The following is a 26,200-nucleotide window of genomic DNA, read 5'->3' as shown; positions in this document are numbered from 1 at the left end:
CCAAATAAATGCTTCCAATAAACATCAAAAAGTGTCAATTAGAAATAATTACTTCTTATCAATCAGTAGGGCAATTAAAGTGACAAAGCTTGAAAAGATACTTATCTTAAAACTAATTCACAAGGTAGCTAAATTATCTCCTAATTAACTTGTATTGAGGAGGGTGGGAGGACGGACCATCTTGAAACAAAGATGAATTGAGGAACCCCAATACCTCTTTATGGTCCTCAAGTTCCTCAAGACTGTTTTTCATCCTGAGACCTTATTTTCAACCCAGGCAAGAAACCTGGGCAGAAAATAGATCTGTGGCTCCCTTTGCCCCTTTTTAAAACCAAGAGGAGGGAACAGGGCTTTTACATCTGTGATTTAAGGAAGTTAGAGATAGGCTCCTCCTTGATCTAAAGTCTCCTTTGACTCCTTGAATAACCTAGTTTCAGGAGCTGAGGGAGAGGGCTTCTCGGAAGTTATTGCGCATAACTTTTAATGACAACCTGCTTGCTTTTTACTAAACTCTCTTCTTCGTGGATCCAGTATTGTTTACATTTTAATATTTATGTGGCTTTTCTCGTGCATCTCTGACTATTTAAAAAAACGTTCTTGCTTTAGAGGATCTTTGTTCCCTGATGCTACAAAATTCCCAGTAGATTTTATAGACCATTTTATTGCTGACCACCGGCAGGTCAGAATCATTCACTCTTCGCTCTCCACATCCCTCCAGAAAAAAAAAATATATATATATATATATAATATATATATATAATATTAAATATATATATATTTTCTTGCTTTAAAGAGCTCTCTGCGAAGCAAGATCAGCCGAGAGCGAGCCGCAGAGGGTGAGCCAAAGCGGCCTGGGAGGAGAGGCCGCGCAAAACTTTTCTCGGGCGTCTCGGATTTTTGGAAACAGTGCGCATGGCCTCGCTCCCGCGAAAAAAGGCCCGCGGCCGCCTTCGCCCCGGATTCTGCTCCAGGGGAAGCTTCAAGGGCCGCTCTCCAGGCAAGGCCCAGGCAAAGCCGAACTCAGAAATGGAAGTGCCTGGGGAAAAGAGGGAAGTCCCTAAGACCTACAAGAGAAATGGGCTTATAAAAACAGGAGGGCTCAGCTTATGAATTTAGCTCTAAATATAGGCAATGGTGTCAACGGATTAGAAAGACAGAGGGTCTCTCCCTCAGGTTTGCCTAGAGAGGATTTAGAAAAGAAACAGGGGACAGTCTTGAAGATTTTGAGCTGTGTTTTAGGCAATTTTCTTCTGTTTCATTAGCATTAAATTAAAGGAGAAAGTCTCATCCTCCCTCTGCCTCAGATTTGTTTTTTTTTTTTTAATTTGTTTTGGGGAGAAGATAGAAGAAGCCCCTCTGGCTCCTCTAGACAGAAAATTACCTCTGTCCCAGGCCCTGCCAGGGGTGGACGGCTCCCTCCCCAAACCCAGGGGCGAATTGCCTCAGAGCTAATGGAAAAACTGTGTCTCCTCATCTGGGTCTGTTGCTGATTTAAAATAAAGTACAAATAATTGTGTCCTTTTTCTCTCCTTCTTTCTTTCCTTTTATTCTAACGAGTGCTTCTGTAATGAAAATCGGTAGCGAAAACAAAATCAAGCCAACCCAAGGGGCCGTGACATCGTCTTATTTCTCGAGCAGCGACGTAGAGGAAAGGGTCTGGTCCAGCACGGTAAATTCGAGGTCCGGGAGCACCCACTCCTATCACCGCTAGAAAGGTCAGGGGAAGGTCGGGGGTTGGTTGGGGCTTGGGGGTGAGAAAGGAACCCAGAGCCCAGCAGAAGCGGCGGGACCCAGCCTGGCGTGGGATCTGGCACCTGGCGCCGTGCGCTCGGCCTCGGAGACCGACCTGATGATCCCGAGGCGAGGGGATTGACGTCTCTCGTTATACCCCCGTTTGGCTAAAGACTAAGGGACTAAAACCTGGTCCTGGCCTCAAAATGTGGTCAAGGAGCTTGAGTGGGGCCCAGGCGGGGGTGGGGGCGGGGTAAGGGGTGCCAGGCGCTCCCCTCGGTCCCCTGGATCGTCGATCCCGCCGCTCCCGGGGAAGGGCTGTGAGGTCTCCACTCCGCGCCCCTGGAGGCCCGGCGCCCGCAGAGGGCGGCCAGGACTGCGGTGGCCCCAGTCTCCTAGGGGCACCGGGGTGGGGAGGGAGCGTGCTGCTGACTCCGTCTCCGGTGGTAGAGCGAACCCGAAGGAGAAACCTACCGGCTCGCCGGGGGTGGGGGGCCCTGCGCCTCTGCCCGTGGAGCCTCGGCCCCCAGACCCGAAGCAGCGCGGGCGCAGCTCGGACCCGCGGCGTTCTGGGCTAAATTGAGATCTCAGCCGCGCGCCGCGCCCGATCCGACCCTCCTTATTATAACAAATGTCCCGTTTGCCGAGCGGGACTTCATATTCGCCGAGAATTCATCTGGAATATTGATTTCCTCTCACTCCACCGGCCCAAATCGATAGCGCTGCGCCCTGGCCCCATAAATCGCCTTCCCCGCGGCCGGCCCAGCTCCATCCATCACCGCGGGCCAGGCCGCGCCTCTGCCCGCTGTCCACACTTGCTGAGCGCCTGGTCGGCCGCGCCCACCGCGCCGCCCGGTCCCGACCCTGCGGCTGTTTCCTGGCACAGACCACCCCGGCCTGGGCCAGGAGGTGGGAGAGAGCGGGAGTCGTGTCCAGGGACACCCTGAGCGCTTTTGAAGGGCCTGGGCCCGGGCGCCGGTGGGGAGGGGAGTTCGGCCCGTGGGGGGCTTAGTCCTCGCAGGCCGGACGCCCCGATCGCGGGTCCCCGCCTGCCCGGTGCTGGGCAAAGAGAAGTCCGAGAGCCCCGCAGTGCGCTCTCGGCTCCCAGGCCCCGGACCGCGGGCTCCTTTCCGTTTGGCTGGAGAGGTGCGCTGGGCCCACGGTCCCGCCCGGGAGCCACGGGCAAGAGCTGCGCGCACCCGGGGACGAGGGCTTAGAGGTCGTGGGCAGGGGAGCTGCAAGTCCTGCACGGCCGCGGCGCAGGGCCTGAGAGCGTGCAGGAAGGATGTCCACTCTCATGGGCCGGGCAAGACGCGGCTGGGGCGCGAAGGACACCCCTCTGGCCCCACGGAGAGGTCCTCGCCGCTCCGGGTGGCCCGCAGAAACCCAGGCCTGAGGAGGGCAGCTCCGCAGGGCCGGGAGGGACCTCAGGGCCGGAGAGCGGCGAGACGGCAGCCGCGCAGAGCCAGGCCGGAGGCGTCCCCAGCTGCGCCCCCCACGCACGGGGTCCAGTGAGCCGCGAGCCTGCGCTCCCCAGCCCCACCGACCCGAGCGTACGCACGGACGCACGGCGACGCGAAGGCTCGGGGGTCCCGGCCACTCCGCGTCCTTACCCGATCTGATGGAGTTGTGAGGCATCGCCGGGGAGTCACTCGCAGCCCGCCGAGGGCTCAGGGCTTCCTCACGCAGGTCCCCGCTGCGCCCACCGCCACGCCGCTGCCCTGCACAGACCCAGGGGCAGGGGCATGAGACTCCCTGCCCGCTGCCTTAGACCTCCTCGCCAGGCCCTACCCCTGAGGCTCTCATCGCGAGGCAGGAGTCGCAGGATTTTTAGGTGAAGTGTGGCCAACCTCAGCCCAGCCTAACACATGAGCCCGGCCGGAGGATCCGGCGTTGGCATCCTCTGAGCAGCCCCAAACCCCAGCCCGGTGCCCTCTACCTTTGCCGCCCCGGCCTTAGCCAGTTTAACTCGAGAGAAAAAAGGCTACCGGGCTTCCTGGGACCCTCTCCCTTCTCGAATCACCCCTTTCTCCCAGTCAACCCCTGGGAGGCCTACCTGGCCGGCCGGCCACAGGCCTTCACTGCCCGGGTCCGCCCGCGAGGATGCCCTGGGCCCCGCGCCTCTCTCCTTCCGAAGTTTGTTCCCATCCACCCGGCATCGCCGACCGGTTTTATCCCGCCAGGGCCCGGAGAGATGGGTCTGGAGAGGCTCGCAGGCCGCGGATTGGCTGGCTGGGTGCAGGGGGGTGCAGGAAGGGGAGGATTTTGCAAGGGGGACATGGCTGAGTGGACTCAGGAGTTAGAAACATTCGCCTGAGCTTCTGTTTCCAGTGGAGAGAGGAGAGGGAGGCAGCTGGACCCTAACTCAGCAGGCCTGGAAAGATCTGAGGAGTGGGCGATGGAGGCCTCGGGGCCTGAGGATGAGGGTCTCTGGGTCCCCCCCCCCCGGGGGTCAGTGACACCAGAAGTGAGAGACACGCCACCTCTGTGCACCCTGCGTCCCCTCCTCTCACCCCTAGTCTGCTCAGGGGATCACCTTTTCTTTTGTGGGAGGGAACTTTGTTTCATATGCCTGGTTCTTAAGGTAGATGCCTGTTCTCAGGGCGGGAGGCAAGATGGTCTAACCTTCTCACCACTGGTGTGGACCTCTTCCAGGGCAAAATCCTCAACAGCCCCTGAACCCATTCCTTCCACACCAGCCAGGATCCACACCTCACATTGTTAAGTTAATGAAAATGGTCCACCTAACCTACTCCACGGGAACACCTTTCTCCTTCTAAACACGCAGCCGCCAGCCTCCTTGCTTGCTCCCTGAGGATTTTGAACTTGGGAGAAGAGTCCAGAGGACGGGCCATGAGGGCCTAGATTTCAACTCAACGTGGAAGGGTGTTAGAAAGGGACAGGATGAGCTGAACCCTGCCTTGTCGGCAGGAATCAGCAGCCTTGGGGCCGTGTGGGCCTGGGTGTGGATAAGAAGGACTCCCTTGGGGTGGGAATGAGAAGCCCTTAGAGGGGGTGAAATCTGTCCCCCTCCTTCCACACAGGTCTTCTCTTCTGTCGGGGGAAGCGGGTACAGGGAAGATTGTGTGGACGAACAAATGTCCTGCAGCGCCAGCAGGCCGGTGGGGCAAGGCCTGGGTGCTCCCCAGTCTCAGGCTGTGCTCTGGACTCAGGGTTATATCTGGGAGGACAGTGATGCTCCTGGCCTTGGGGGGGACAGCTCTGGGGTACAGAGGCTTAGAGCTGCCGGCGTGAGAGGGAAGGGATGGCACAGAGGCAACTGGGGAGATTCAGAGGGATGTGTGCGCGGGGGTGTGGACACACACAATTTTTCTTAATTAAAAAAAAAAGCTCTCTCTTTCAGGTTAATCCACTTCCTCCTCCCACCCAGCCTCGCTCGTTTCTCGATTTAGCAGAAATTAATGATTCTGTGAAAAGCAAAAGACTATGTATGTTCCAAAATGGATCCTCCACCCCATACGTGGCTGTAAACAAAAAACAATCTGCGCTTTATTGTTTTAAATGCATCTCAAAACTTGTTATTTAGAATCACTCTGTGGTTTCAAAATGTCCAGATATTGCACTTCTCTGGTCAGACCTCCCGGCCGCACCCCAGAGAGAGAGGGAAGAAAGGTGCTGGGATGAAAGTGGGCCTTGGTGTAGGTCCCACGGACCCCAGAGGCCAGTTTGCTGCTCTGGTGCCTGCCCTGTTGTCTGTAGGGGAGCGGTGGAGTGCGGAGGCCACGCAGAGACTGTCCACCCAGGCTGCCCTCCCACTGCGGAGACAATGCTCCAGGGTGAGCCTGACAAGCCCTCATCCAAACAGTTCTGCAAACCTCAGAGCGTCTGCCCAAGCTGAGGGGCTGACAGGTACCCAGAACCTTGAAAACTTCTTCATGGTTCTTGCCAATGCTTTCCTCCTGTTCAACAAAACAAGGTCCCCTCCTCCCTCCCCCCGCCCCGTGTTTAGCAAAACGTCTCAAAGGACAAAAACAGCAAGTTATCAAAACAGTCAGGTCCCAATTGTGAGTTCATTTTTTAAAAATTCATTTTAATATGAAAACGTAATATGCAAAAAACACATCCACACACCTTGAGAGCACCCCTTCCCCGGACTGCAGGTGACAGCTGGTGGCCAGTAGGAGGCTCCACAGAGAAGTTCTTCCAAAGCCAACAAGCCAACAAGCAGTAAGAACACAGGGCGCTCCACTGCCTCTTGGTCTGGTCCTGCTTTCTAATTACAGTGGGATTGGAATAGGACCTAATTATTTTCAACTAAGGCCAAGAGAACGGTTATTAACCAGTATCCCAACCCTTTGCAAATGTAGAGGTTGAAATGATACATATATAATTATATATATATATAATTTAAAAAAATGCCTTTTATCACTGTTTTTGTGCAAACAAGAAAAATTCCTGATCCTTTTAGTTAAGCATAAACATGTCAAGCCTTCCTTTGATGTAATTAAACTTTCCAAATAAATTTAGCATCCTGACTATGACACTCAGAGCAATGGGAAATTGAGGACATGCTTTTAAAAACTAAAACACCTTCTCTGCCTTCTTCTCGGATTTGATGTCCATAAGCCTTTCACGCTGAGACTATCACCTGGCAACCTGTGATTTAAAGCCAGTTATGATTTTTTTTTTTTTTTTTGCGGTACGCGGGCCTCTCACTGTTGTGGCCTCTCCCGTTGCGGGGCACAGGCTCCGGATGCGCAGGCTCAGCGGCCATGGCTCACGGGCCCAGCCGCTCCGCGGCATATGGGATCCTCCCAGACCGGGGCACGAACCCGTATCCCCTGCATCGGCAGGCGGACTCTCAACCACTGCGCCACCAGGGAGGCCCATGATTTTTTAAACTCAGTGTTTTTCCAAGAATATTTAATTCATTGCCAGTATGAAAATAAATCGAGAAGAGAGAGTAACTCCGGTTTCCTTTAAAAATTTGACAGATCTGGCCACAGATCTAAGTGTTTCTTCGTAGAAATGAATTACCTTGCAGTTCAACATTCAAAGAGTTTAATATACATCTCAGGTAGCTGCCTAACCCCACTGAGTATTCTGTGATTTTTAAATTCTAAGTTGATCCACTGAAGCTTCAAAAGATGGTCTTTCTTTCCACAGTTCAGCTGAAATCCATCAAACTGGTGGTAGGGTTTGTTAGGGTTGAGACTGAGGGCGTTCCCTAGATGTGGGATTTTGGGTGTTAAAATACGGAACTGTCCCAGGGAAACCAGCATGAGTTGGTCATGTTAGCTGATAGAGCTGGGAAGGAAGGGGTTTGGGGTCTTTTAATAAGCAGCCAGAGTTTACACTGTCTCTGGGCTGGGTGTTTAACTGGCAGGTGGAATCCTGCCTCCTTCTGGATCAGGCCCTTGACCCTCTGCTTGCTTCAGGGGCCTCTCTTTCCCCCTCACCTCCCTGTATCCCAGAACCTCTTCCACCCCTTTGATATAAAGTCTCAGAAGTTTCTCTCTGCTAACTGCCCAGAGGCCAGCCCTGGGGGAGATCCCTGCCCCCAACAGCCTTGGGGGAGATCCCTGCCCCCTGCTTACCTGCCATGTCACCTTCCCCTACATGGTGTAAACAATCCCGGGACTAAAGTGCATCCTTTGGGGAGGAAACAGCAGCTCTCTACTCTGAGTTAGAAGGCAAGCGTTTCAGCCCTGGCTGTGTGAAATGGGACCATTCCCTTTCTCTGAGCCTCAGTTTCCTCTTCTGTAGGATGTGGGTGTGAGTGAGGAGTGGGGAGGGTGAGACCCACCTCATAGCCTTGTTGTGATGGTGAATAGAATTATGATGGTAAAAGCCCTTTGAAAACTGCAGCTCTGTACAAAAGTTAATTATTATTAGACAACAAAGGCAGGGCGATACTTCCAAGAAGGGTAGAGGTAACACTCCTCTAAAATTTTGTTGTAGATGTTGGTTCCTTTAATCCTTTCCCAGCAGCACCGTGAGTTCTTCAAACAGCTGTGTGACTGCTGGGTGATGGACAGGTGAGCCGTTGAGAAGGAAAGGGTCAGTGAGCGTGTGCTCGTGTGTTGGGTGCAGGGTGGGTGTGGGAGCTTCTGTGGGGCAGGGGTGTCTGTGAGGGGGGCGATGAATAGTCCCTGGCCCAGAAAGAGGGGAGCAGAACCAATGGCGGAGGAGGAGGGCCAGCGCCGGGGCAGAGCTTCGGACCCCCTGACTTCACCATCTGCCGAAGGCAGAAGCGCTCAGGGCACCACCCTCTCCCCCGACAGACCTGTCCAGTTGTCCCCAGCCACACCTCAGGAAATGGCCGACAGCCTGCCCTGAGGCCTCCTGGCGGCTGTGTCAGAGAATCAATCATTAACTACCCCGTGCTCCTCCCCCCACCCCCAGGCTTTCAAAACACAGAAATAGAAATACAGGTCCTGGCAGGTGAAAGGAAAGTGGAAAGCAGTTTGGAAAAAGCCACCCGTGGCATCTGTCCAGTTGCTTTTGGGGTTGGAGATGTGTCCTGGGCACAGGTCTCTGGAGATCTTTGCCCACCCCAAAGCCCCTGGTGGCTGCCACCTGGGCTGCTGTGGGGGACGTGGTATTTTCGGGTTGGAGTAAGAAAGAACCCCACTGGGGAAGCAGAGAGAAAGGTAACAGAAGGAGAGGAAAGGAGCAATGTATAGAGGGGATAACACAGGTCAATTGTTTTCTCTTTTTGAATAGTTTTTTTAAAGTTACAAATAATGACCTAGGCCCCTTGGCAACCCATTTTGCAGATGAGAAGACTGAGCCCCAGGAAAAGTGAGTACCAGATCTGAGGTTACCCAGCTGGTAGGTGGCTGACTCGATGTCCAAATAAGCACTAGAGACCCAGGCCTGGCCTTAATGTTGGAAATTCTGCTCACCCCAGCCTAGTTCCCTCACTCCCCAGCACCTACCCCACATCCCGTCAGGAAGGAAGGTTCTGGATCCCAGGGAGTGGCCAGGGTGAGGTCGGACTACCATGGCCAGAAAACTTTCCTGCCCCAAGTGAAAAGAGCAGCTCACCAGGCAGGAATGCCCTCCCCTTGGCCGGGCCCCTGAGTCCAGCCCAGAGCAGCGGGGGTCAGGACACAAGAATCCTCTCAGGCCAACGCGCCAGGGTGCTGGAGTGGGCTGCCATCCTGACAGCTGTTCTTGGGGAGGCGCCAAGGAAAAAACCCAGGTCCTGGGCTTTGCATCAGACTCAGGGTTGGCTTTGTTCTCTGTGGCCTTGGAAGGCCAGAGGTTCCTGCTGTTGGCACAAATCACAGAACAGAGCCTGGCAGTGTCCAGGGCCCTGATGAAAGCACCAGAGACCCTGGTGGTAGGGTGGGGGGAGAGGGGAGAAGCGGAGGGATAGAGAAGACTTGAGAGCTCTAACCTGCCTCTTGCCCCCAACCTTCACTGCCTGCCCCCTGGAAGGCTGCCCGCATTCTGAGCTGAGTAATCCTGGGCGACTTGCCATGCTTTAGGGCTTGGCCGCCTTCAAAACTCTCCTCCCATTTAGACCTCTTTCATTCTCCCGCAGACCCCACAGCCCCTGCCTTCCCTGTGTTTGGAGGAGCAGGGCTTTGGTCCCCTGTTTTGGTCTCCATGCTCCAGTGTCGTAGTGGTGTGGCCACCCTTGGTCCCCATGAGAGGGTAGACACACCGTCAGGTTGAGGGAACTCTAAGCACGGTGTCTCCTTCTAAGAACAACAGCTACCTCTATTATTACTTACTAAGTATTACTAAATGCCAGGAACTGTCGAGTGCCTTACGTATAACCCCATTTATTCTCCACAACACCCAGTGAAATTGAGTTTTGAGGCAACATGGGCATAGGGGCTGCTCTGGGTCACCCCGTGGCTGGGCAGTAGAGCTAGGATGGGAGCTTGGACTCCTCTAAGACCTGTGCCAGCATCCTCTCTACTCCCCCACGGGCTGATTACAGGCACGACAGCTGTAATACCTCCAAGAAAGCTACTGGAACAAACTAGGGAACAAACTAGAAAAAGTGTCTTGTTTGTCAGTTTTGGGGGCCACCAGTGGCTTATTGGGAAACTTGGCATCTAGTAATGAGATTTATCCTTCTGAGGCCCACGGACAGGCCAGGTAAATGAAAGAATGAAAAAAAAAACCAAGGTGGGAGTCACAGTGACTGTATGCTCACTCACTTGGCAGAGCACAGACACAGAACACATCTTTGTTATAAAGCAGAAACTAATAAAAAAAAAAAGAGGGAGGGGATATGGGGATATATGTATATGTATAGCTGATTCACTTTGTTATACAGCAGAAACTAACACAACACTGTAAAGCAATTATGCTCCAATAAAGATGTTACAAAAAAAAAAAAAGAGTTCATCATCCACCTATACATTTTCCTTTTTTTTCTTCTGTTTTTTTCAGCTGTATTGAGGTATAATTGACAAATAAAATTGTAAGATGTTTAAGGTGTGCTTTGTGGTAATTTGATATACGCACACATTGTGAAAGGATTCCCATCATCTAGTTAATTAACACACACATCATCTCATTTATTCGTTTGTTTATTTTGGTGAGGATGTTTAAGTTCTACTCTCTTAGTGACTTTCAATGATATAATACAGTATTATCAACTATAGTCACCATGTTTTACATTAGATCCTCAGGAACTTATCTACAAAAGAGAAATTGAGTTACAGATGTAGAAAATAAACTTATGGTTACTGGGGGCTGGGGTGTAAAAGGGGGGAGGGATAAACTGGAAGATGGGGATTGGCATATACACACTACTATATATAAAATAGATAACTAATAAGGACCTACTGTATAGCCCAGGGAACCCTACTCAATACTCTGTAATGGCCTATATGGGAAAAGAATCTTTAAAAGGTGGATATGTGTATATGTGTAATAGATTCACTTTGCTATACACCTGAAACTAACACAACATTGTAAATCAACTATATCACAATTAAAAAAAAAACCTATACCTTTTCTGAAACTTCTTAAAAACTTCTTTCCATTTTTAGGTACATCATCTTTACATAAGGTAGCATTTCCTTTTCTTTGTCCTAAACTGCTCGTTTTAAACCTCAGGGGGTGATCTGTGGGCCTGATAATTTCTGTTCGCTTCATCCACATTCCTGATCTCTTTACAGACAGTCATCCTGTTGCTCTGAGACTTCCGTTTTCCAAGTAGAATCACTTCCCTCAAGCTCACTCCGGAGGATAGAGCCCAGAGTCCTGGGGAAGGATCTTTCGCCACTTGAATCCTGGCACCTACCCCTCCACAATGCAGAGAAAGGGTAGGAGTCACCATTCTCTGTGGGGCTGGGAATCTGACGCTCAACGCTGGAATCCTGGCACAGTCCTGCACGGGCTGTGTGAACTTGTGCTGAGTACCCACCTTCCCTGAGCAGAAGTTTCTGAGTCTGAGAAGTGAGACTAATAATGGTAGTTCTCTTCTATTATGTTGTGATGTTTAGGTCAGACAGGGCGCTTGGAGCACAATGAATGCTCAGAAATGGTTAGTGACTGGAAATAAAACTAGTCACAGGGACGTCCCTGGCAGCTCAGTGGTTACGACTCTGTGCTTCCACTGCAGGGGGCGCAGATTCCATCCCTGGTCTTGGAACTAAGATCCCTCATGCTGAGTGGTACAGCCGAAACCCAAAAAACGAGTCACAATACAGGTGATAGAGAGTGTTGTTCATGGACCTTGGGGTGGTGTCACTGTCACCATACTCAGGACACCAGGAGACACTGAAAAATTCCAAAGGACAGTGGGGTGAGGGCACTGGGGAGAAGAATTGAACTCGCCGGTTCCTGGGACAATCAGAGCACAGGGTCCCCAGGCACCCGTGAGCTGCTTCATCCCTTTCCACCCCCATCTGTGGGTGTGCACTTACCCCAGGGTCCCTGAGACTGCCCACATGGACCAGACCAGTTCTGCTCCCTGAAGGGGCTGCCGAGTTATGTAGCCTGAGAACTCTCCTCCCAGACACTGTTCCCTTGGCTCCGAGGGTGGCGCCCAGAACATAAGACCTCACTCCTGGAGGGGCAGGCATGGGCCTCAGCTTCCCAGTGGGGGATGTCTGAGCTAACTGCCACTTTTCTGATTCATTGAGAAGTCAGAATCTTCTCTAGTTTTCTTTGTTTTTATTTATTTTACTTTTAGCTTATACACGTAATAAATCATAAATAAACAATAATGATAAATGTCTCCCTTCTTGCAACCCTTAGCCCGAGGTAACCCTGTTATCTATTCAATATTTGTTCTTCCAGACCTTTTCTATTCATACCTTATGTCTGTAACTATAGAAATAATGACCGCTGTTTGGGGGGAAGCGTGTGTTTTTTTTTTTTTTTTTAAGTTTATTTATTCATTTTTTTTTTTTTTTTTTTTTTTTTTTTTGCTGTATGCGGACCTCTCACTGCTGTGGCCTCTCCCGTTGCGGAGCACAGGCTCCGGACACACAGGCTCCGCGGCCATGGCTCGCGGGCCCAGCCGCTGCGCGGCATGTGGGATCTTCCGGGATAGGGGCACGAACCCGTGTCCCCTGCATCGGCAGGCGGACTCTCAACCACTGCGCCACCAGGGAAGCCCTATTCATTTTTTTAATTAGTTTCTGCTTTATAACAAAGTGAATCAGTCATACATATACATCTGTTCCCACATCCCTTCCCTCATGCATCTCCCTCCCTCCCACCCTCCCCATCCCACCCCTCCAGGCGGTCACAAAGCACCGAGCTGATCTCCCTGTGCTCTGCGGCTGCTTCCCACTATCTATCTACCTGACGTTTGGTATACGGAATTTAAAAAAAAAAATGTCATGAAGAACCTAGGGGCAAAACGGGAATGATGACGCAGACCTACTTGAGAATGTACTTGAGGATATGGGGAGGGGGAAGGGTGGGCTGTGACAAGGCGAAAGAGAGGCATGGACGGGAAGCGTGTGTTTTAAGATGCGTAGTAGCAAATACCAGAAGTAAGCTGTGCTCTGCAAGTTGCTTTTACTCACTCAGCAATGTCTGGAACATCTTTGCATTTCAAGACATATAGCTCTACCTTGTCCTTTTAAACTTCTCCATCAGAGCCCAAACTGTGAAGGGGATAGAGTCCAAGCAACTATCCTCCTTTTGATGGATATTTCTCTCTCATCTGCTTTGTTATATCAAAACTGTTCTGCGATGAACTCTTTGTGCACATACGTGGATAGTTTCCTGGAGAAATTGAAAATGAGAAATGGGATTGTGGGAGCACTGGGTGGGCACCTTTAAAATAAGGATGAACTAATTGGCTTCCCTCAAGCCTAGTCTGGCTTCTCTTTTCATGACTCTTTCTTCTTGTTTTTGCAGTACGCGGGCCTCTCACTGCTGTGGCCTCTCCCGTTGCGGAGCACAGGCTCCGGACGCGCAGGCCCAGCGGCCATGGCTCACGGGCCCAGCCGCTCCACGGCACGTGGGATCTTCCCGGACTGGGGCACGAACCCGTGTCCCCTGCATCGGCAGGCGGACTCTCAACCACTGTGCCACCAGGGAAGCCCCATGACTCTTGAATGTCCCTTTCAAGAGGGAAGGTAGGCAGGATGGGCAGAGTAGGAAAGTGCCTGTGAGGTTTCCTGATCCAGGGGCAGTGACCACAGCGTACCGAAGCTCTGGGTGGGCATCCTGACTGGGGAATGTCCTTCATCCCGAGAGCATTCTGGACTGCCTCAGACTAATAAGGGAATAAAGAGAGGGTGGTTTTTAGCCCCCTGGGATCCCAAGGCCACCTTCACATGTCAAATTGACTGAGTTTCGTGTTATAGTCTCTCCTTCAAGATTCAAGAGAGAGCTGGACTCCCATGCTTGGGACTCGGCCTCTCCATTCTGGAGCCTGAGGAGTTGTGAGAGACCTGAGGTTATGATACAGTCCTGCTCTGAGCTGTGTGATGGAGGGAAAGTCACTCACCCACTCTGATTCTCAGGTTCTCATACTTAGTAAAAAATGCATATAATATTCACATCCTGTCAGCAGGGTTGTATGAAAGTGATTTGTAAACTGTTAAGAAATGTGAGGGATGATGAATTTGAAGCAGTTACGATGCTGAATATAACACCTGGATGACTTCACCAGGAGAGCCCTTTCTCTTTCCCTCCCTCTTTCCCTCCGCTTCTTCCTTCCTTCCCTCCCTACCCCGCACCTCACCCCCACTTCCTCTTCATGTATTTAGTTGTACAAATATTTATTGAACATCTATTAAGTGCCGAGCACAAGGCCAGGGCCTGGGAACACAGTGGTGACCAAATCAAGAATCATGTCTTCAGGGAACAAATAGGTTCTGCAGGGAGGCGTGCTCCCCGCTGTGGTGGGGTTGGGGTGGAGAGCAGGAGGCGTGGGCAGCCCACGAGCTGGAGGGCACCTCACAGAGTCTTGGCTGTTCAGAAGGGACCTCTAGCAGAGCCCTGAAAGGAGAGGCAGAACCAGCCAGGCAAACAGAGGAAAGGGAGGACGTAGAATATTCTGGCATGAGCAGAAAAAAAAAAAAAAAAACACATGTGAAGGTCTGGAGGCTGGGGGCAAGAGGGGCGATGGGGCAGGCACAGCTAGGGAACCGAATTCACTGTAGTGAGAAATACAGTGGAATAATAAGGGGTGTGTGTGTGCACACAGGTATGGTGAGGGCTGAGAGATGGGACTGGGAAGTGTGCATGGTTGGATCACAGGAGTCCTTAGGCATGTTAAGGACTGCGGGACTTTATCCTAAAAAGCAAAGGGGCGTGTCTAAAGGGATTTTAGCGGGGGCGGGGTGGGGGGGAGGTGTGGCCAGACTCATGTTCTGGAAAGCTCTTCCTGGTGCAGGGTGAGAATGGGTTGGAGGAGGCCAGGCTGCAGGCTCGGGCAGGCTGTGGTACCATAATTCCCTGCGGGCTAATGGGAGCAGTCAGGGTGGAGAGAAGCTATGATGGGAATGGGGTGGTGGAAATACTGTCATGGTCACCTGTGGACTCTCAGTTTCATACTTGGCCTGGTGGTGATGAGCTGCAGCCCCGTGAAGACCAGATTGAACATACGTGCTAGCCCTAGCCTATCTTCCTATGTTTTCTGGAGGGCTCAGACCTTGGGTCCCCCGACGTGCAGGCAGATCTGGCTCTTCTCACCTTGAAACCTCCCAATGGCCAAGGGGACGTTTCTGTCTGATGACAGATCAGACAAGAGAGAACGGAGATGTTGGTCCAGGACCCAGGCTGTCATTGATGGGCTGGGGAGGAGGCATGCGCGTAAAGTTGCCCAGGATTTTGGATTTCAAATCCCACCCTGATCTGGACGCAGATAGCACCCCTGTGGCTGAGTGACCAAGAAACAGTGACCACGACAAAGGAGGGGGTGGAAAGTTACACAAGGGGTACCTGCCTCTATGTAGGACAGTAACAAAAGAGGACTGGCTGAGAGTCAGGAGCTTAGGGTCCCAGACTTGGGACCAAGGCTGTGGGACTTTGGGGAGGTCACTCGGTTTATCTGGGCCTTGGTGTCCCCAGCTCTATAAAGAAGGACTAAGGGGAGGTGGAAAGGGTACTGGCTTTCAAGTACCAGTGCAGAGGAGTATCTCCTGGAGATGTATCCTGAGTGAAAAACACTCAATATCGCTATACCATGTTTTCTCATTTTCAATACCAAGTGCTTAGGGACATCTTCCTTGCTAATCTCATTGACTGGCTCTTGTGAACCCATGTACGTTGAAGCACTTTGAAACCCTAGAAGTTGTAATAATAGTACAGACTAATACAGCTTTGTTTTTTTTTTGAACCCAGCCTAAACCCAGATTGGGGCTCAAACCCACAGAGCCGGGACTCAACCCGGGCAAAACACTGACTGGGACTTGAACCAGGCCCAAACCCACAGTCTTCCAACTGAGATCACACACCTGATCTCAGGACTTAATGAAGCTCAGGTTCTTGACATCTCATCGCAGAAAGAATTCAGTGAGAGACAAAGTGATAGGTAGGAAGTGGATTTATTTAGAGAGAAACACATTCCACAGACAGAGTGTGGGCCGTCTCAGAAGGTGAGGAAGGCCTGATACAACTCTTTGCAGTGAATAAATGCTACCTTATCCATGATCTCATTTAATACCTACCTATTGCTCTGTGTATCTACTATACAACAACATACAATACTATGTATCATACATATTATATGGTCTATATTGCTCTATATAATATATATTGCTACATATTATATACATATATATGTACGAGATTCTAATATATTCCAGTTCACATTCAGTGGCTCCCCAGCTTCCCCAGAGAAAATGACAAAATTCCTAAGTGTCCTCTAAAGCCCTACTCTGTTGGCACCTGCCAGCCCATCACTTCCCTCATAGGTCCCCTCTCTTCCCCTCTTTTGTTCTGCTGCAGCCACTCTGATCTCTTTGCTTGCTCCACCTACGCCAGGCTGGCTCTCACTCTGGACTTCTCCGTTGCTGTTCCATCCCCGGTGAGCCTAGGGCTTGCCGCCTCACCTCCAAGTCTGGCTCAAATCACCTTCTCAGTGAACCTTTGTCCAGTCCCCCTACGGCAAGCCTCTCCTCCGACTCTTTATCCTTGTTACTCTGCTTTGTTTCTCTCCGCCATCTGACATAGTATGTATGTCACTTATTCATTTGTTTATCACCTGGCTTCCCCCAGGAGCAGGTAACAGGCATGAAGCCAGGGGGTTCCCATCCATTTTTCTCGCTTTGGTGTCCTCTGGACCTAGAACAGTGCCTGGCACACAGGAGGAACTCAGTAAACATTTGTGTTAGTGTGAGAATTTGATGGGGCATATGTGAGCGGCAGGGATAACACAGTGACCTCATTGTGACAGTGTGATGCTGGGCATTGGACACACAGCAGCTAACAGGACGAACTCTGGACAAAAGTCTCAGCTGTGCATGCCCCTCATTGGCTCCTGGCAATTAGTGGTGGAAGCAGAAACTCAGTAGCCCTTAACTCTTTCTGTGGGGATGCTGCCTGCCTCTCTCTTCTTTGTTCCCAGCAGCTATAGATCCCCTGAGTAGAATCTGGGTGGGAGTTGGGCTCAGGTCCTGGCCAGGGTCAGTGGGAGGCATACAGGGAGTGACTTCCCTGCCCCCCTATCCCAGGGGCAGTGGGAGTCAGCCAGACCCCCTTCCTCCTCTTTGGCATTCAGTTCCTCCATCGAGGGCCCCAGATCTCTGGGCAAGGTCAGAGCACCTCCTGCCTAGGGGACATGTGACCATGTGAGCACTGCTGGGTTGGAACAAGCCACACTATCAGGTTATTGTGCTAAACATGCAGGTCCCCTTGCCAAGCCACCACACCCCATTCCACCACTGCCAGAACCTTTTGGGGGCCCTAAGTTACAGGGACTTGAACTGGGGAGGGTGTTGTCCCAATGGTCCTAGGGAAGGAGGGGTCTTTTCTGTGAGACCCACTTACTCCGGCTTCCTCTGAGATCCGGGGAGAAGGAAGCAACAAGCCCACTTTGGCTTTAGGCCCCACAAGGAGTGGCAGACATCGACAAGACCATTACTGTTTGACTCTTGGGGTCACTTTGGCATTAACCATTGTCCTCCAGCATTTGCTTTGGGTGCCAACGACTGTTATCACTAACTTTGATTTTTTAGGAAATCCGTAGATGTTCCTCGTGTTGTGACTGTGTCCAGGAATTCCCAAGAAGTCCCCTCCTGGAGAAAGATCTTCCTTCACAGAACTGATCCTCAGCAGGTCACTGGACAAGGATTTGGGGCTACTGAACTCTGGGTGAAGTCTGCTAAGCTCAGAGAGAGCTTGGAGGGGTGGGTTTCTGGGGAGTTAGACTGAGCTGTCAGGGGGGACAGTCCGTGTTTCCTACTTTCAAGTGAGTAGCCTTGGGCAAGCTACTTAACCTCTCTGAGCCTTAGTTTCCTCATCTATGAAATGGGGATGATAATGCCTATCATACATGATTGCAGATGATCTTGAAACGAGATCTGTAAAATATTGGCCTGCACAACAAGACTGCGTCTGTTACTGTCCTTCTAGGAGTGAGCGGTCCTACAGGGCTTTGGACCGTGGTGACACTCGGGCAAAACTCACTGTCAGGTTTTATTTCACAGGCATTTAGTGACTGTAAGGGATCCCAACCTGCTCAGGCCATTTATGTTTTTCACTATAAGTGATTCTAAGGGAGAGGGCATGATGAGGAAGCATTCAGCTTGGTGGCCACAGCAACCTCAATTTTAACAGGCAGGTGAATAAGGAATATTCCTTTGCTTAGTGCACTGCAAGATGCTCGAGTGCCTGGTACATAGTGAGTGCAAAAAAGAGGTGAATCTGAATCAAGGAGCTTGAAGTCATCCAGGCCACCTTGGGTTCCAGGTATTCGTGATGTGTTTAGAGATCCCAGTTCGGCTTTGTTCTAATCCTCAGCACAGAGAGGATCTAATCCTCCCTTTGCACAAAGAGAGAGGGAGAGACAGTAACCAGCATTGACCCTTCTCCATCTTACTTTTTTTTTTTTTGCGGTACGCGGGCCTCTCACTGTTGTGGCCTCTCCCATTGCGGAGCACAGGCTCCGGACGCACAGGCTCAGCGGCCATGGCTCACGGGCCCAGCCGCTCCGCGGCATGTGGGATCTTCCCGGACCGGGGCACGAACCCGTGTCCCCTGCATCGGCAGGCGGACTCTCAACCACTGTGCCACCAGGGAAGCCCCTCCATCTTACTTTTGCAGGAAAGATGTTGGTCTAGAGGCTGGGACCCAGGTACTCGAGATACCCTTGCCCATAACCCTGGCTCTAAGGGCCCAGCAGGTGATTTCTGCATCCCATGTTCTGGCTCTCCAGAATCATCCTCAGGGGAGCACATACTCCCCTGCCACGTGAAGGGAGGTCTGGGCACGAAGAACATTGCAATTTTTGAGCTCCTACTCTGGGAGCACAAACTATGTGGCAGGTGCTGAGCAAGGTACTGTGTGTGTGCCATGTCCACTGTTCTCGGTTTCCCTCACCCCTAAAGAAAAGGGCCTGAGACCTTGAACTTTGGAGTTGGTTAGTCTTGGAGGCTCTACTCTGCCACCAATTGTAGGGTTTACACATGTGATTTAGCCCTCTGGGGGTCTCAGTGGCTGAGATGGGGATAATTAGAACACCTACATGGGTGTGTGAGGATTAAATGAGATAAGAAAAGCATACGGCCCAGGGTTTACAAGCAAATTTTAAGGATGATGATGATGAAGATGTTGAAATAGTGTGGGCTCTAAAAGGCTCCCCTAGATGCTACTCTTTTTTTTTTTTTTTTTGCGGCATGCGGGCCTCTCACTGTTGTGGCCTCTCCCATTGCGGAGCACAGGCTCCAGACGCGCAGGCTCAGCGGCCATGGCTCATGGGCCCAGCCGCTCTGTGGCATGTGGGATCTTCCCGGACCGGGGCACGAACCCGTGTCCCCTGCATCGGCAGGTGGACTCTCAACCACTGCGCCACCAGGGAAGCCCCCCTAGGTGCTACTCTTGACCTCATGGCTACTTGGGATTTCCAGCTGGCAGCAGAATGGCCCTGACACTGGCAGTCCTGGGAGCCTGACTCTATTTCTCAATTGCTTGGTCACTTGGGGCCAATTATTTCCTCCAGACAATTTCGACTGGGGCCTGAAAGTTTGGTCCTAGGGTGCTGGGCCAGCGGCACTAAGTCAGAACTATTGCAAAGGACAGAAAACCCCTCTCCTTCTCCAGGCGCCCAGGCCTTGCCCTAAGGCGGCAAGGTGATGCCGCCCGCTCTTCGGTTTGGAGAGGGAGGAGGGAGGGGCCGCGAGCAAAGGGCGAGCCCCGCGTGGGCCCGTCTCCCCCGTCCCCCAGCAGCGCGGCAGACTTGCTCTCTTCCCACCGGCTGGGTCTCCAGGTGCCTTCCTTTTAATTAAAGGTACTTAGCCTTCCGCTACACTGGCCTTCATTTGCATGGGATCCTTCGCTTTATGCAGCCTCAGTATCACAGTGAGGCAGGAGGTTAACGGAGCATCATCGCGCGGTGCCCTGGAAGGCGGGACAGAGCCCACTGCGCCCCGGTTCCCTGAGCGTTGCTCCCCGGGACTCCGCACGGCGGGCGGGGAGCTGCCAGCTTTCCAGCCCCTTGGCCGCCGCGCCTGGCTCGGCCCCGGGCCAACGGAAGCAGAGGGGCGGCAACTTGCTAAGCCTGCGCGGGCGTGGCCCCAGCTTCCTTCTTCAAAGGGCCTTTACAGACCGAATCGGCCTTGGTCCCTGAAGCCAAGGCGAGTCCTCTAAGTCTCTGCAGCCCCAGGGCTGGTCCTTGGTGCGTGCGTATTGAATCCACGAGGAAGGCAGGTGTTTTCCAATCACCCATGTTTGCCGGCCCCTGGACTGAGTTCTTGTGGTATTTCGGGACAAATCACGACTCCTATCCCGAAGGAACTGATGGCTGATTGGGGAATTGTATTGGAGATTACACAAAGAACCGTGATGTCGGGTAGAGGGTGGGTAAAACTGTAGGAAGGCTTCACCTGAAGGGCACTGGAGTTCAGAGGGAAGCAGGAGGAGAACCGGCAGTCAATGCCAGACACTTCCTGATTAGTATTCAAAAGAAGATTCTGATGTTTCGAAGCATCGGGCAAATTCACCACAGTCACGTAGGTGGCTTAAACTCAGGCCCATCTTTTCTCAGGAAGAGAGGAAGCTCCACCTTGGAAAGACCAGACTCCTTCCGTTTCAGGTGCTTATGCTCTAGTGAGAAGGTAAGACACAGACCTGGGAGACTCTAGATCAAGGTCTTTTCTTCTGACCCTACACTTGCCTCCATCTCATGGATCTGGCTTCCTCAAGACCTGACGTCTTCTCCATAATCTCCCACCAGCCTGCTCAGTGCCCCACTCACCTGAGTCTCCTCCATCACCAGGTCTGTACCCTGCTTCTCCCTCTGGATGTCCTAATGTCTCAAGGCCAGGGAAACAAGAGCAGGGTCAACTCTCCTCTATGTGGCTGGTCCTATCCCTAAAGATAAGGAAGAGGAGATGCAGAGCAGGCTTCTTTATCTCTGCTAAGTTGTTATCCCTTTTCCCAGATTGACTCTGATGATTTACCTCCCAACTTCTGCGAACCAGCTCTTCCTTTTCTACAAATCCCTTTTCTTTTCCTTAGACTGGGAGACAGACACCATGGGGTAGGATACCGGGGGTTGCTGTGATTTCTTCCATGTAGTGTCTGATACAGAGAAGACAGCAAATAGTGAATGAATGAGTGAATGGGCTCAGAATTAGACTCAGTCTTCCATGTTAAAGACAGAGGAGAAAAGAGACATAGACCAGAATGTGGAAGGGTTCAGAACCTCTTATTCACTGGCTCATGTCCCAATAATCTTCCCGAGTGTAAACCCAGGGGCTGTCATGACATCAGCCCCTCCTGCAATGTTCCAGAGGAAATCAGGCAACATTCCCACTCAATTTATCATGTGAAGCTTCTGGAACTGGGAGCCCAGGGGATTCCTTTGCCTTCTGGAGCCAGCCCAGACAGACAGACAGTCAGTCAACACCATTCTAGGCCCAGGAAAGGGCAGAGTAAGCTCAGGATTTCCTTTAGAGGTTTGTTTTCAGTGCAAAGGTGTTAGTACCTCCTTCCTCTTCCCTACCAGAGGGTGAAGCCCATGGAAGATACAGGTTTTTCATTAGCATTTTCCCAGCCATGCACCTCGGAATGGCGTGAGTGCCCCCCTTTCTCCATCTCCCTTGCCACGTGTGCCTTGCTGAATCGGGAGAGGTGGGGAGGCTACCATGAAAGAAGGCAGCAACCAACACCCCCAGGGCGCTTTCCAGTAGCATAATCTCATATCACCCTCATAAACAACTGATGAGGTGAGTGTTGATCTGTTTCACAGATGAGCAAAGTGAGGCTCTAATGGGCCTCCATACCCAAGTCTCCTAACTATGAGTGTTGGAGCCAGGATTTGGACCTAGACCCTCTGATTCCAGAGACCAGCAGTCAGTGACCAGGAAGACTATCTGAAAGGCAAATAGCTTGGGCAAGACCCTTGAATCTCCAGGCTTTGGCCTCTGGACAAAGAATACTTGAAAGAACAGCTTGCTTGAAATGACCCTCAATAGGTGTCTCCTCTAATGAAGGCACTGTGACTCTAGAGATGCTTGTCTTGAGAAGAGTGTGACAATATCAATCCAAAGGCCCATGGGACTTGTTAGCAAACCCTGGCCCATTCGATTAGCTTACTGTCACCCAAAAAGTGAAAAGCATGACCCTCAAGGGCTAGATCTTTAGGGCAGGTACAATTTGCAGCAGATGCAGCGTTGACAGAAAGATTATAGTCTCAGGTGGCATTCGTAATAATAGCACCTCCAAGATAAAAGTACTGATGTTTCCTCCGCACTCCTTTTGAGTCCCACCACACCTGGGTTGTGGGTTCAGTTCTAATGACCTTCAAAGGAGGAGGATGAGAAACAGAAACAGAGGGGACCAGGGGAGCATAAAGGGACTCTAAACCATACCTACTGAGGATGAGTTAAAAGGATAGAGGATATTTTACCCAAGAAGAGAAGACCGAGGGTGAAATGGAAGGTGTAGCAAGGAGCTAAGCCCCGCCCCCACTCTGCCCATCAACAACCATGTGAAGGAAATATCTTGGATGTGGATCTTCCAGACCAAGTCCAACCATTAGATGACCGCAGTCCTGCTTGACAGTTTGGCCGTAACCTCTGAGCAACCCTGAGCCTGAGCCACCCAGCTGCAGAGCCCCTGGATTCCTGACCCTCAGCAGCTGTGTGAGATAATAAATGTTTGCTGCTCTAAGCTGCTAAGTTTGTGGTACTTTGTTACACAGCTCTAGATAACTAAGATAACTCATTCTTCTATCTGCTCTGAGAAATTCTATTCTTGGCTGCAAGAGTGTTTTGTCAGCAGATGGCTCAGAGAATATTTTCACTGCTAGAGCAAAAAAGTAGAATTTCTTCTTTCTTTCTTTGTCCTCAACTGACTTCATTGAGCTTTAAACCTGCCTCTAGCCCTGATGTGGAGATTTGGTGAATTAACACATCAATTGCTTCTTGGCATTTTAAATGTAACTGTAGTCAAATTCCCAAAGGGAGTCTCTCCTCCCAGAAGCTAGTCTGGAGATATCAGCGATGCCCCTCTGAGTCCAGTAGTTGCTTTATTCTGCATTGGCTGGACCTTCTGGATGAGACAAGGAGTCATCCTGGGGGAGAGATCACATGACCTTTCCTAGAGAGAAGTTGGAACAAATGACAGCAATGGGGGTGGAAGGCAGTGGTTGAGGTTGGTAAGACTCACCTTTCAGAATCAAGGAAAAAGAGAGAGGAGGTCCATCAGGTATCGAGTCTCAGTCCCCGCACTTCGTATCTGTGTGTGCATGTGTGCGGCTGTTCATCTTTCAAAGAATTAGAGGCCAGGACCAGCGCTGGACACATGTCACAAGGTTTGTTCATTTCTTTCTCCTTAGTTCTGATTTCCTTTTACAGGAAAGGGAACTACAGAGAGGGGAACACAGTGTGGGTTGGGGGAGAGGCAGGGACAGCAAACATGCCGAGTCTCTGAGGACTAAGACAAAGGAAGAAAAAAGTCCAGGAGAAGCTGGTCTGGGTCTGTGAAGGAGGTCTGGGCACTTAAAGTGTCCTTCTGGGATTCCCAGACTGTCCCCTGCTGTTTTCTTCCCATTGACTAGACTCTACCTGTAATTCAGGTAGATGCCACCAGGTGGAGAAGTGTCTGGATTACAACCTCTTGACTCGCAGGATTTCCCACCGCCATGGGTAACTAAGAAGATACAGAGTTGGACTATCAGGTTCAAAACTGTCCACAAAAAAAGCACAAAGTACTCATTAATGAGGAAAGACTCCTCCACTAACAAGCACTGTAAATTTATGAAATTACTTATCACTAATTCTCTCCAGGACTTTGTTGCCTTATCTTTAAAGTGAAAGAGGCAAGCAAAGTGATTTCTAATGTCCGGCTCTGAAATCCTAGGATTCCAGGGACTTCCCTGGTGGCACAGTGGATACGACTCCACTGTCCCAATGCAGGGGGCCCAGGTTCGATCCCTGGTCAGGGAACTAGATCCCACATGCATACCACAACTAAGACTCCGCATGCCACAACTAAGGAGCCTGCCTGCCACAACTAAGAGCCGGTGCAAACAAAATAAATAAATAGGGGCTTCCTGGTGGCGCAGTGGTTGAGAGTCCGCCTGCCGATGCAGGGGACATGGGTTCGTGTCCCGGTCCGGGAAGAACCCACATGCCGCGGAGCGGCTGGGCCCGTGAGCCATGGCCGCTGAGCCTGCGCGTCCGGAGCCTGTGCTACACAAGGGAGAGGCCCGCGTACCGCAAAAAAAAAAAATAATAATAAAATAAAATAAATAAATAAATAAATAAATAAATATTTAAAAGAAAATAAATTCTAGGATTCCATAATATAACATTTGTAATAAGGCTCATCTTAGTTATCTTTGATTTCTCCTACTTCCTTAAGGCTGAGGGATCTCAGCTGTATTCCCCACCCCTTCCTTTCCCATGGTTTACTTGAGCTATGTCTCGTCAATAACCATTCAATGTCAATTTCCTCACCTTTTCTCCATAAAATAAAAACAAGTTTCTGTATTTCCATTCATCCATTCTCCCCTTGGTCTTGGTGTACAGGTGGACCTTGGAGATACTGCACATTCAGTTCCAGACCACCACAATAATGCAAATATCACAAAAAATGAGTCATACAAATTTTTTCATTTCCCAGTGCATGTAAAAGTTTATGTTTATATTCTACTGTAGTCTATTAAGTGTGCAATAGCATTATGTCTTAAAAAATGTACACAACTTGATTTAAAAATACTTTGTTGCTAACCATCATCTGAGCCTTCAGTGTGTCATTTTTGCAGTCATAACATAAAAGATCACTGATCGCACACCACCAAAACAAATATAACAATAATGAAAACATTTGAAGTATTGTGGGAATTACTAAACAGTGACATGAGTACATGAAGTGAGCAAATACCGTTGGGAAAATGGTGCCAGTAGACTTGCTTAATGCAGGGTTGCCACGATAATTTGCTAAAAACACAGTATCTGTGAAACGCAATAAGGTATGCCTATATTAGCCACAAGTTTTGTGTGCTTTCTTGGATTCCTCCTTTCTCTCTCTTGTTTGGTGCCCATTCCATTCTGAGTCATCTCTCCACTTACGGACTTGATCACACCACGAGATTTGGTGTTTTGGCGGACAAAGACTGAAAGAGGCAATCCAGAAGTTCAGGGGCATTTGCTCACTGTTGAATAAGTCTTGATTGGTGGGAAATGAGAGACTGGAGGGGAGTCAGATAAATTCCTCTCCTCTTTCAGTGGATACTTCAAGGTTTGATTTCTCTTTGTAACTCTTACAGAGAAGCTCAGCACGTTAAGCAAACGTGCCTCATGGGTGCCCCACTGTGTGTCTTCACAGCTTGTTGTGAAACTGCACAATAATGCATTTCATCAAGTGCTTCACATCTTCCCTTCCCTTCCTTCTGATTTTTCCTAACCCTCACTGTCCTGGGCTTGCACATTTCTCCTCTATAACGTGTGAGCACTTCAATCTTTGCCTCAGGCTCTGCTTTCCATAGAATTGAGGCTAAGACAGTTGGCCTCAGACAACAGAGTGCCTCCCTCCCACTTTTTAAGGCCAATTCTGTCGATTGGGTTTTCGATTCAATCTCTTTCTGCCTCCTCTACACTTCATTAACTATTCTTCCTTTTTTTTTTTTTTTGGAGATACAATAGTTACACTAATTCTTTCATTGTTTTGAGTTTCCAACTTCTCCCTCTCTATGGACTCCATTCTCTTAGCCTGTGAACACACTCAAGGATTTCCATGAAAAATGAGCATTCCCTTTACTAAAAGTGTTCAATTCCATTTCTTCATGAACAGATTCTTACAGTTATACTCACTGCCTGTATCTGTTTTCTAAGGCTGCCATACAAAGTACCACAAATCGAGTGGCTTAAGGCAACAGAAATCTACTTTCTCATGCTTCTGGAGTCCAGAAGTCTGAAATCCAAGTGTTGGCAGGGCCATGCTTCCTCTGAAACCTCTAGGGGAGGATTCTTCTTTGCCTATTTCAGCTTCGGGTCACTCAGGCAATCCTTGGCTTATGGTGGCATAACTCCAATCTCTGCCTTTATTCACATGGCTGCCTGCTCTCTGTGTGTCCGGGTCTTCACATGACATTCTCCTCTCTCTTATAAGAGCACCAGTCATATTGGATTAAAGGCCCATCTAACCCTAACCCTAACCCTAACCCTAAACCCTAACCCTAACCTTAACCTCATCTTAACCTGATCACATCTGCAAAGACCCTATTTCCAAACAAGGTCACCTTCACAGGTACCAAGAGTTAGGACTTCAACATATCTTTTGTGGGGACTCAAATGTTCTCTCTGCCAACTCCTTCCTTGGCTTTTTGTAGTTAGGTTTCTTTCCACACCTTGTTACTCACAGGGTTCCCCTGAGGGTCATCAATGTCAAATTCAGTGGC

The 26,200-nt window shown here is 50.5% G+C and overlaps 1 protein-coding gene across 1 annotated transcript in view; it reads right to left on the bottom strand.

Annotated features, from left to right (window-relative positions):
- The window catches only part of PAX8 (paired box 8), a 58,205-nt gene extending 54,364 nt beyond the window's left edge, over nt 1–3,841 (bottom strand). The window contains exons 1-2 of the mRNA XM_081254574.1: nt 3,788–3,841; nt 3,345–3,452 (exon numbers count right to left, since the gene is read on the bottom strand). Coding sequence (XP_081110700.1) covers nt 3,345–3,369 — 25 coding nt within the window. The 5' untranslated portion in view covers nt 3,370–3,452; nt 3,788–3,841. The remainder of the gene's footprint in view (nt 1–3,344; nt 3,453–3,787) is intronic.
- Between the last annotated feature and the right edge of the window lie 22,359 nt (nt 3,842–26,200).

The sequence above is a fragment of the Mesoplodon bidens genome (assembly GCF_964165515.1).
Source record: "Mesoplodon bidens genome assembly, chromosome: 14".
In the NCBI taxonomy this organism is placed as follows: Eukaryota; Metazoa; Chordata; class Mammalia; order Artiodactyla; family Ziphiidae; genus Mesoplodon; species Mesoplodon bidens.
Note: the sequence above shows the minus strand (reverse complement) of the source record. Positions and strands in the feature narration are given on the sequence as shown.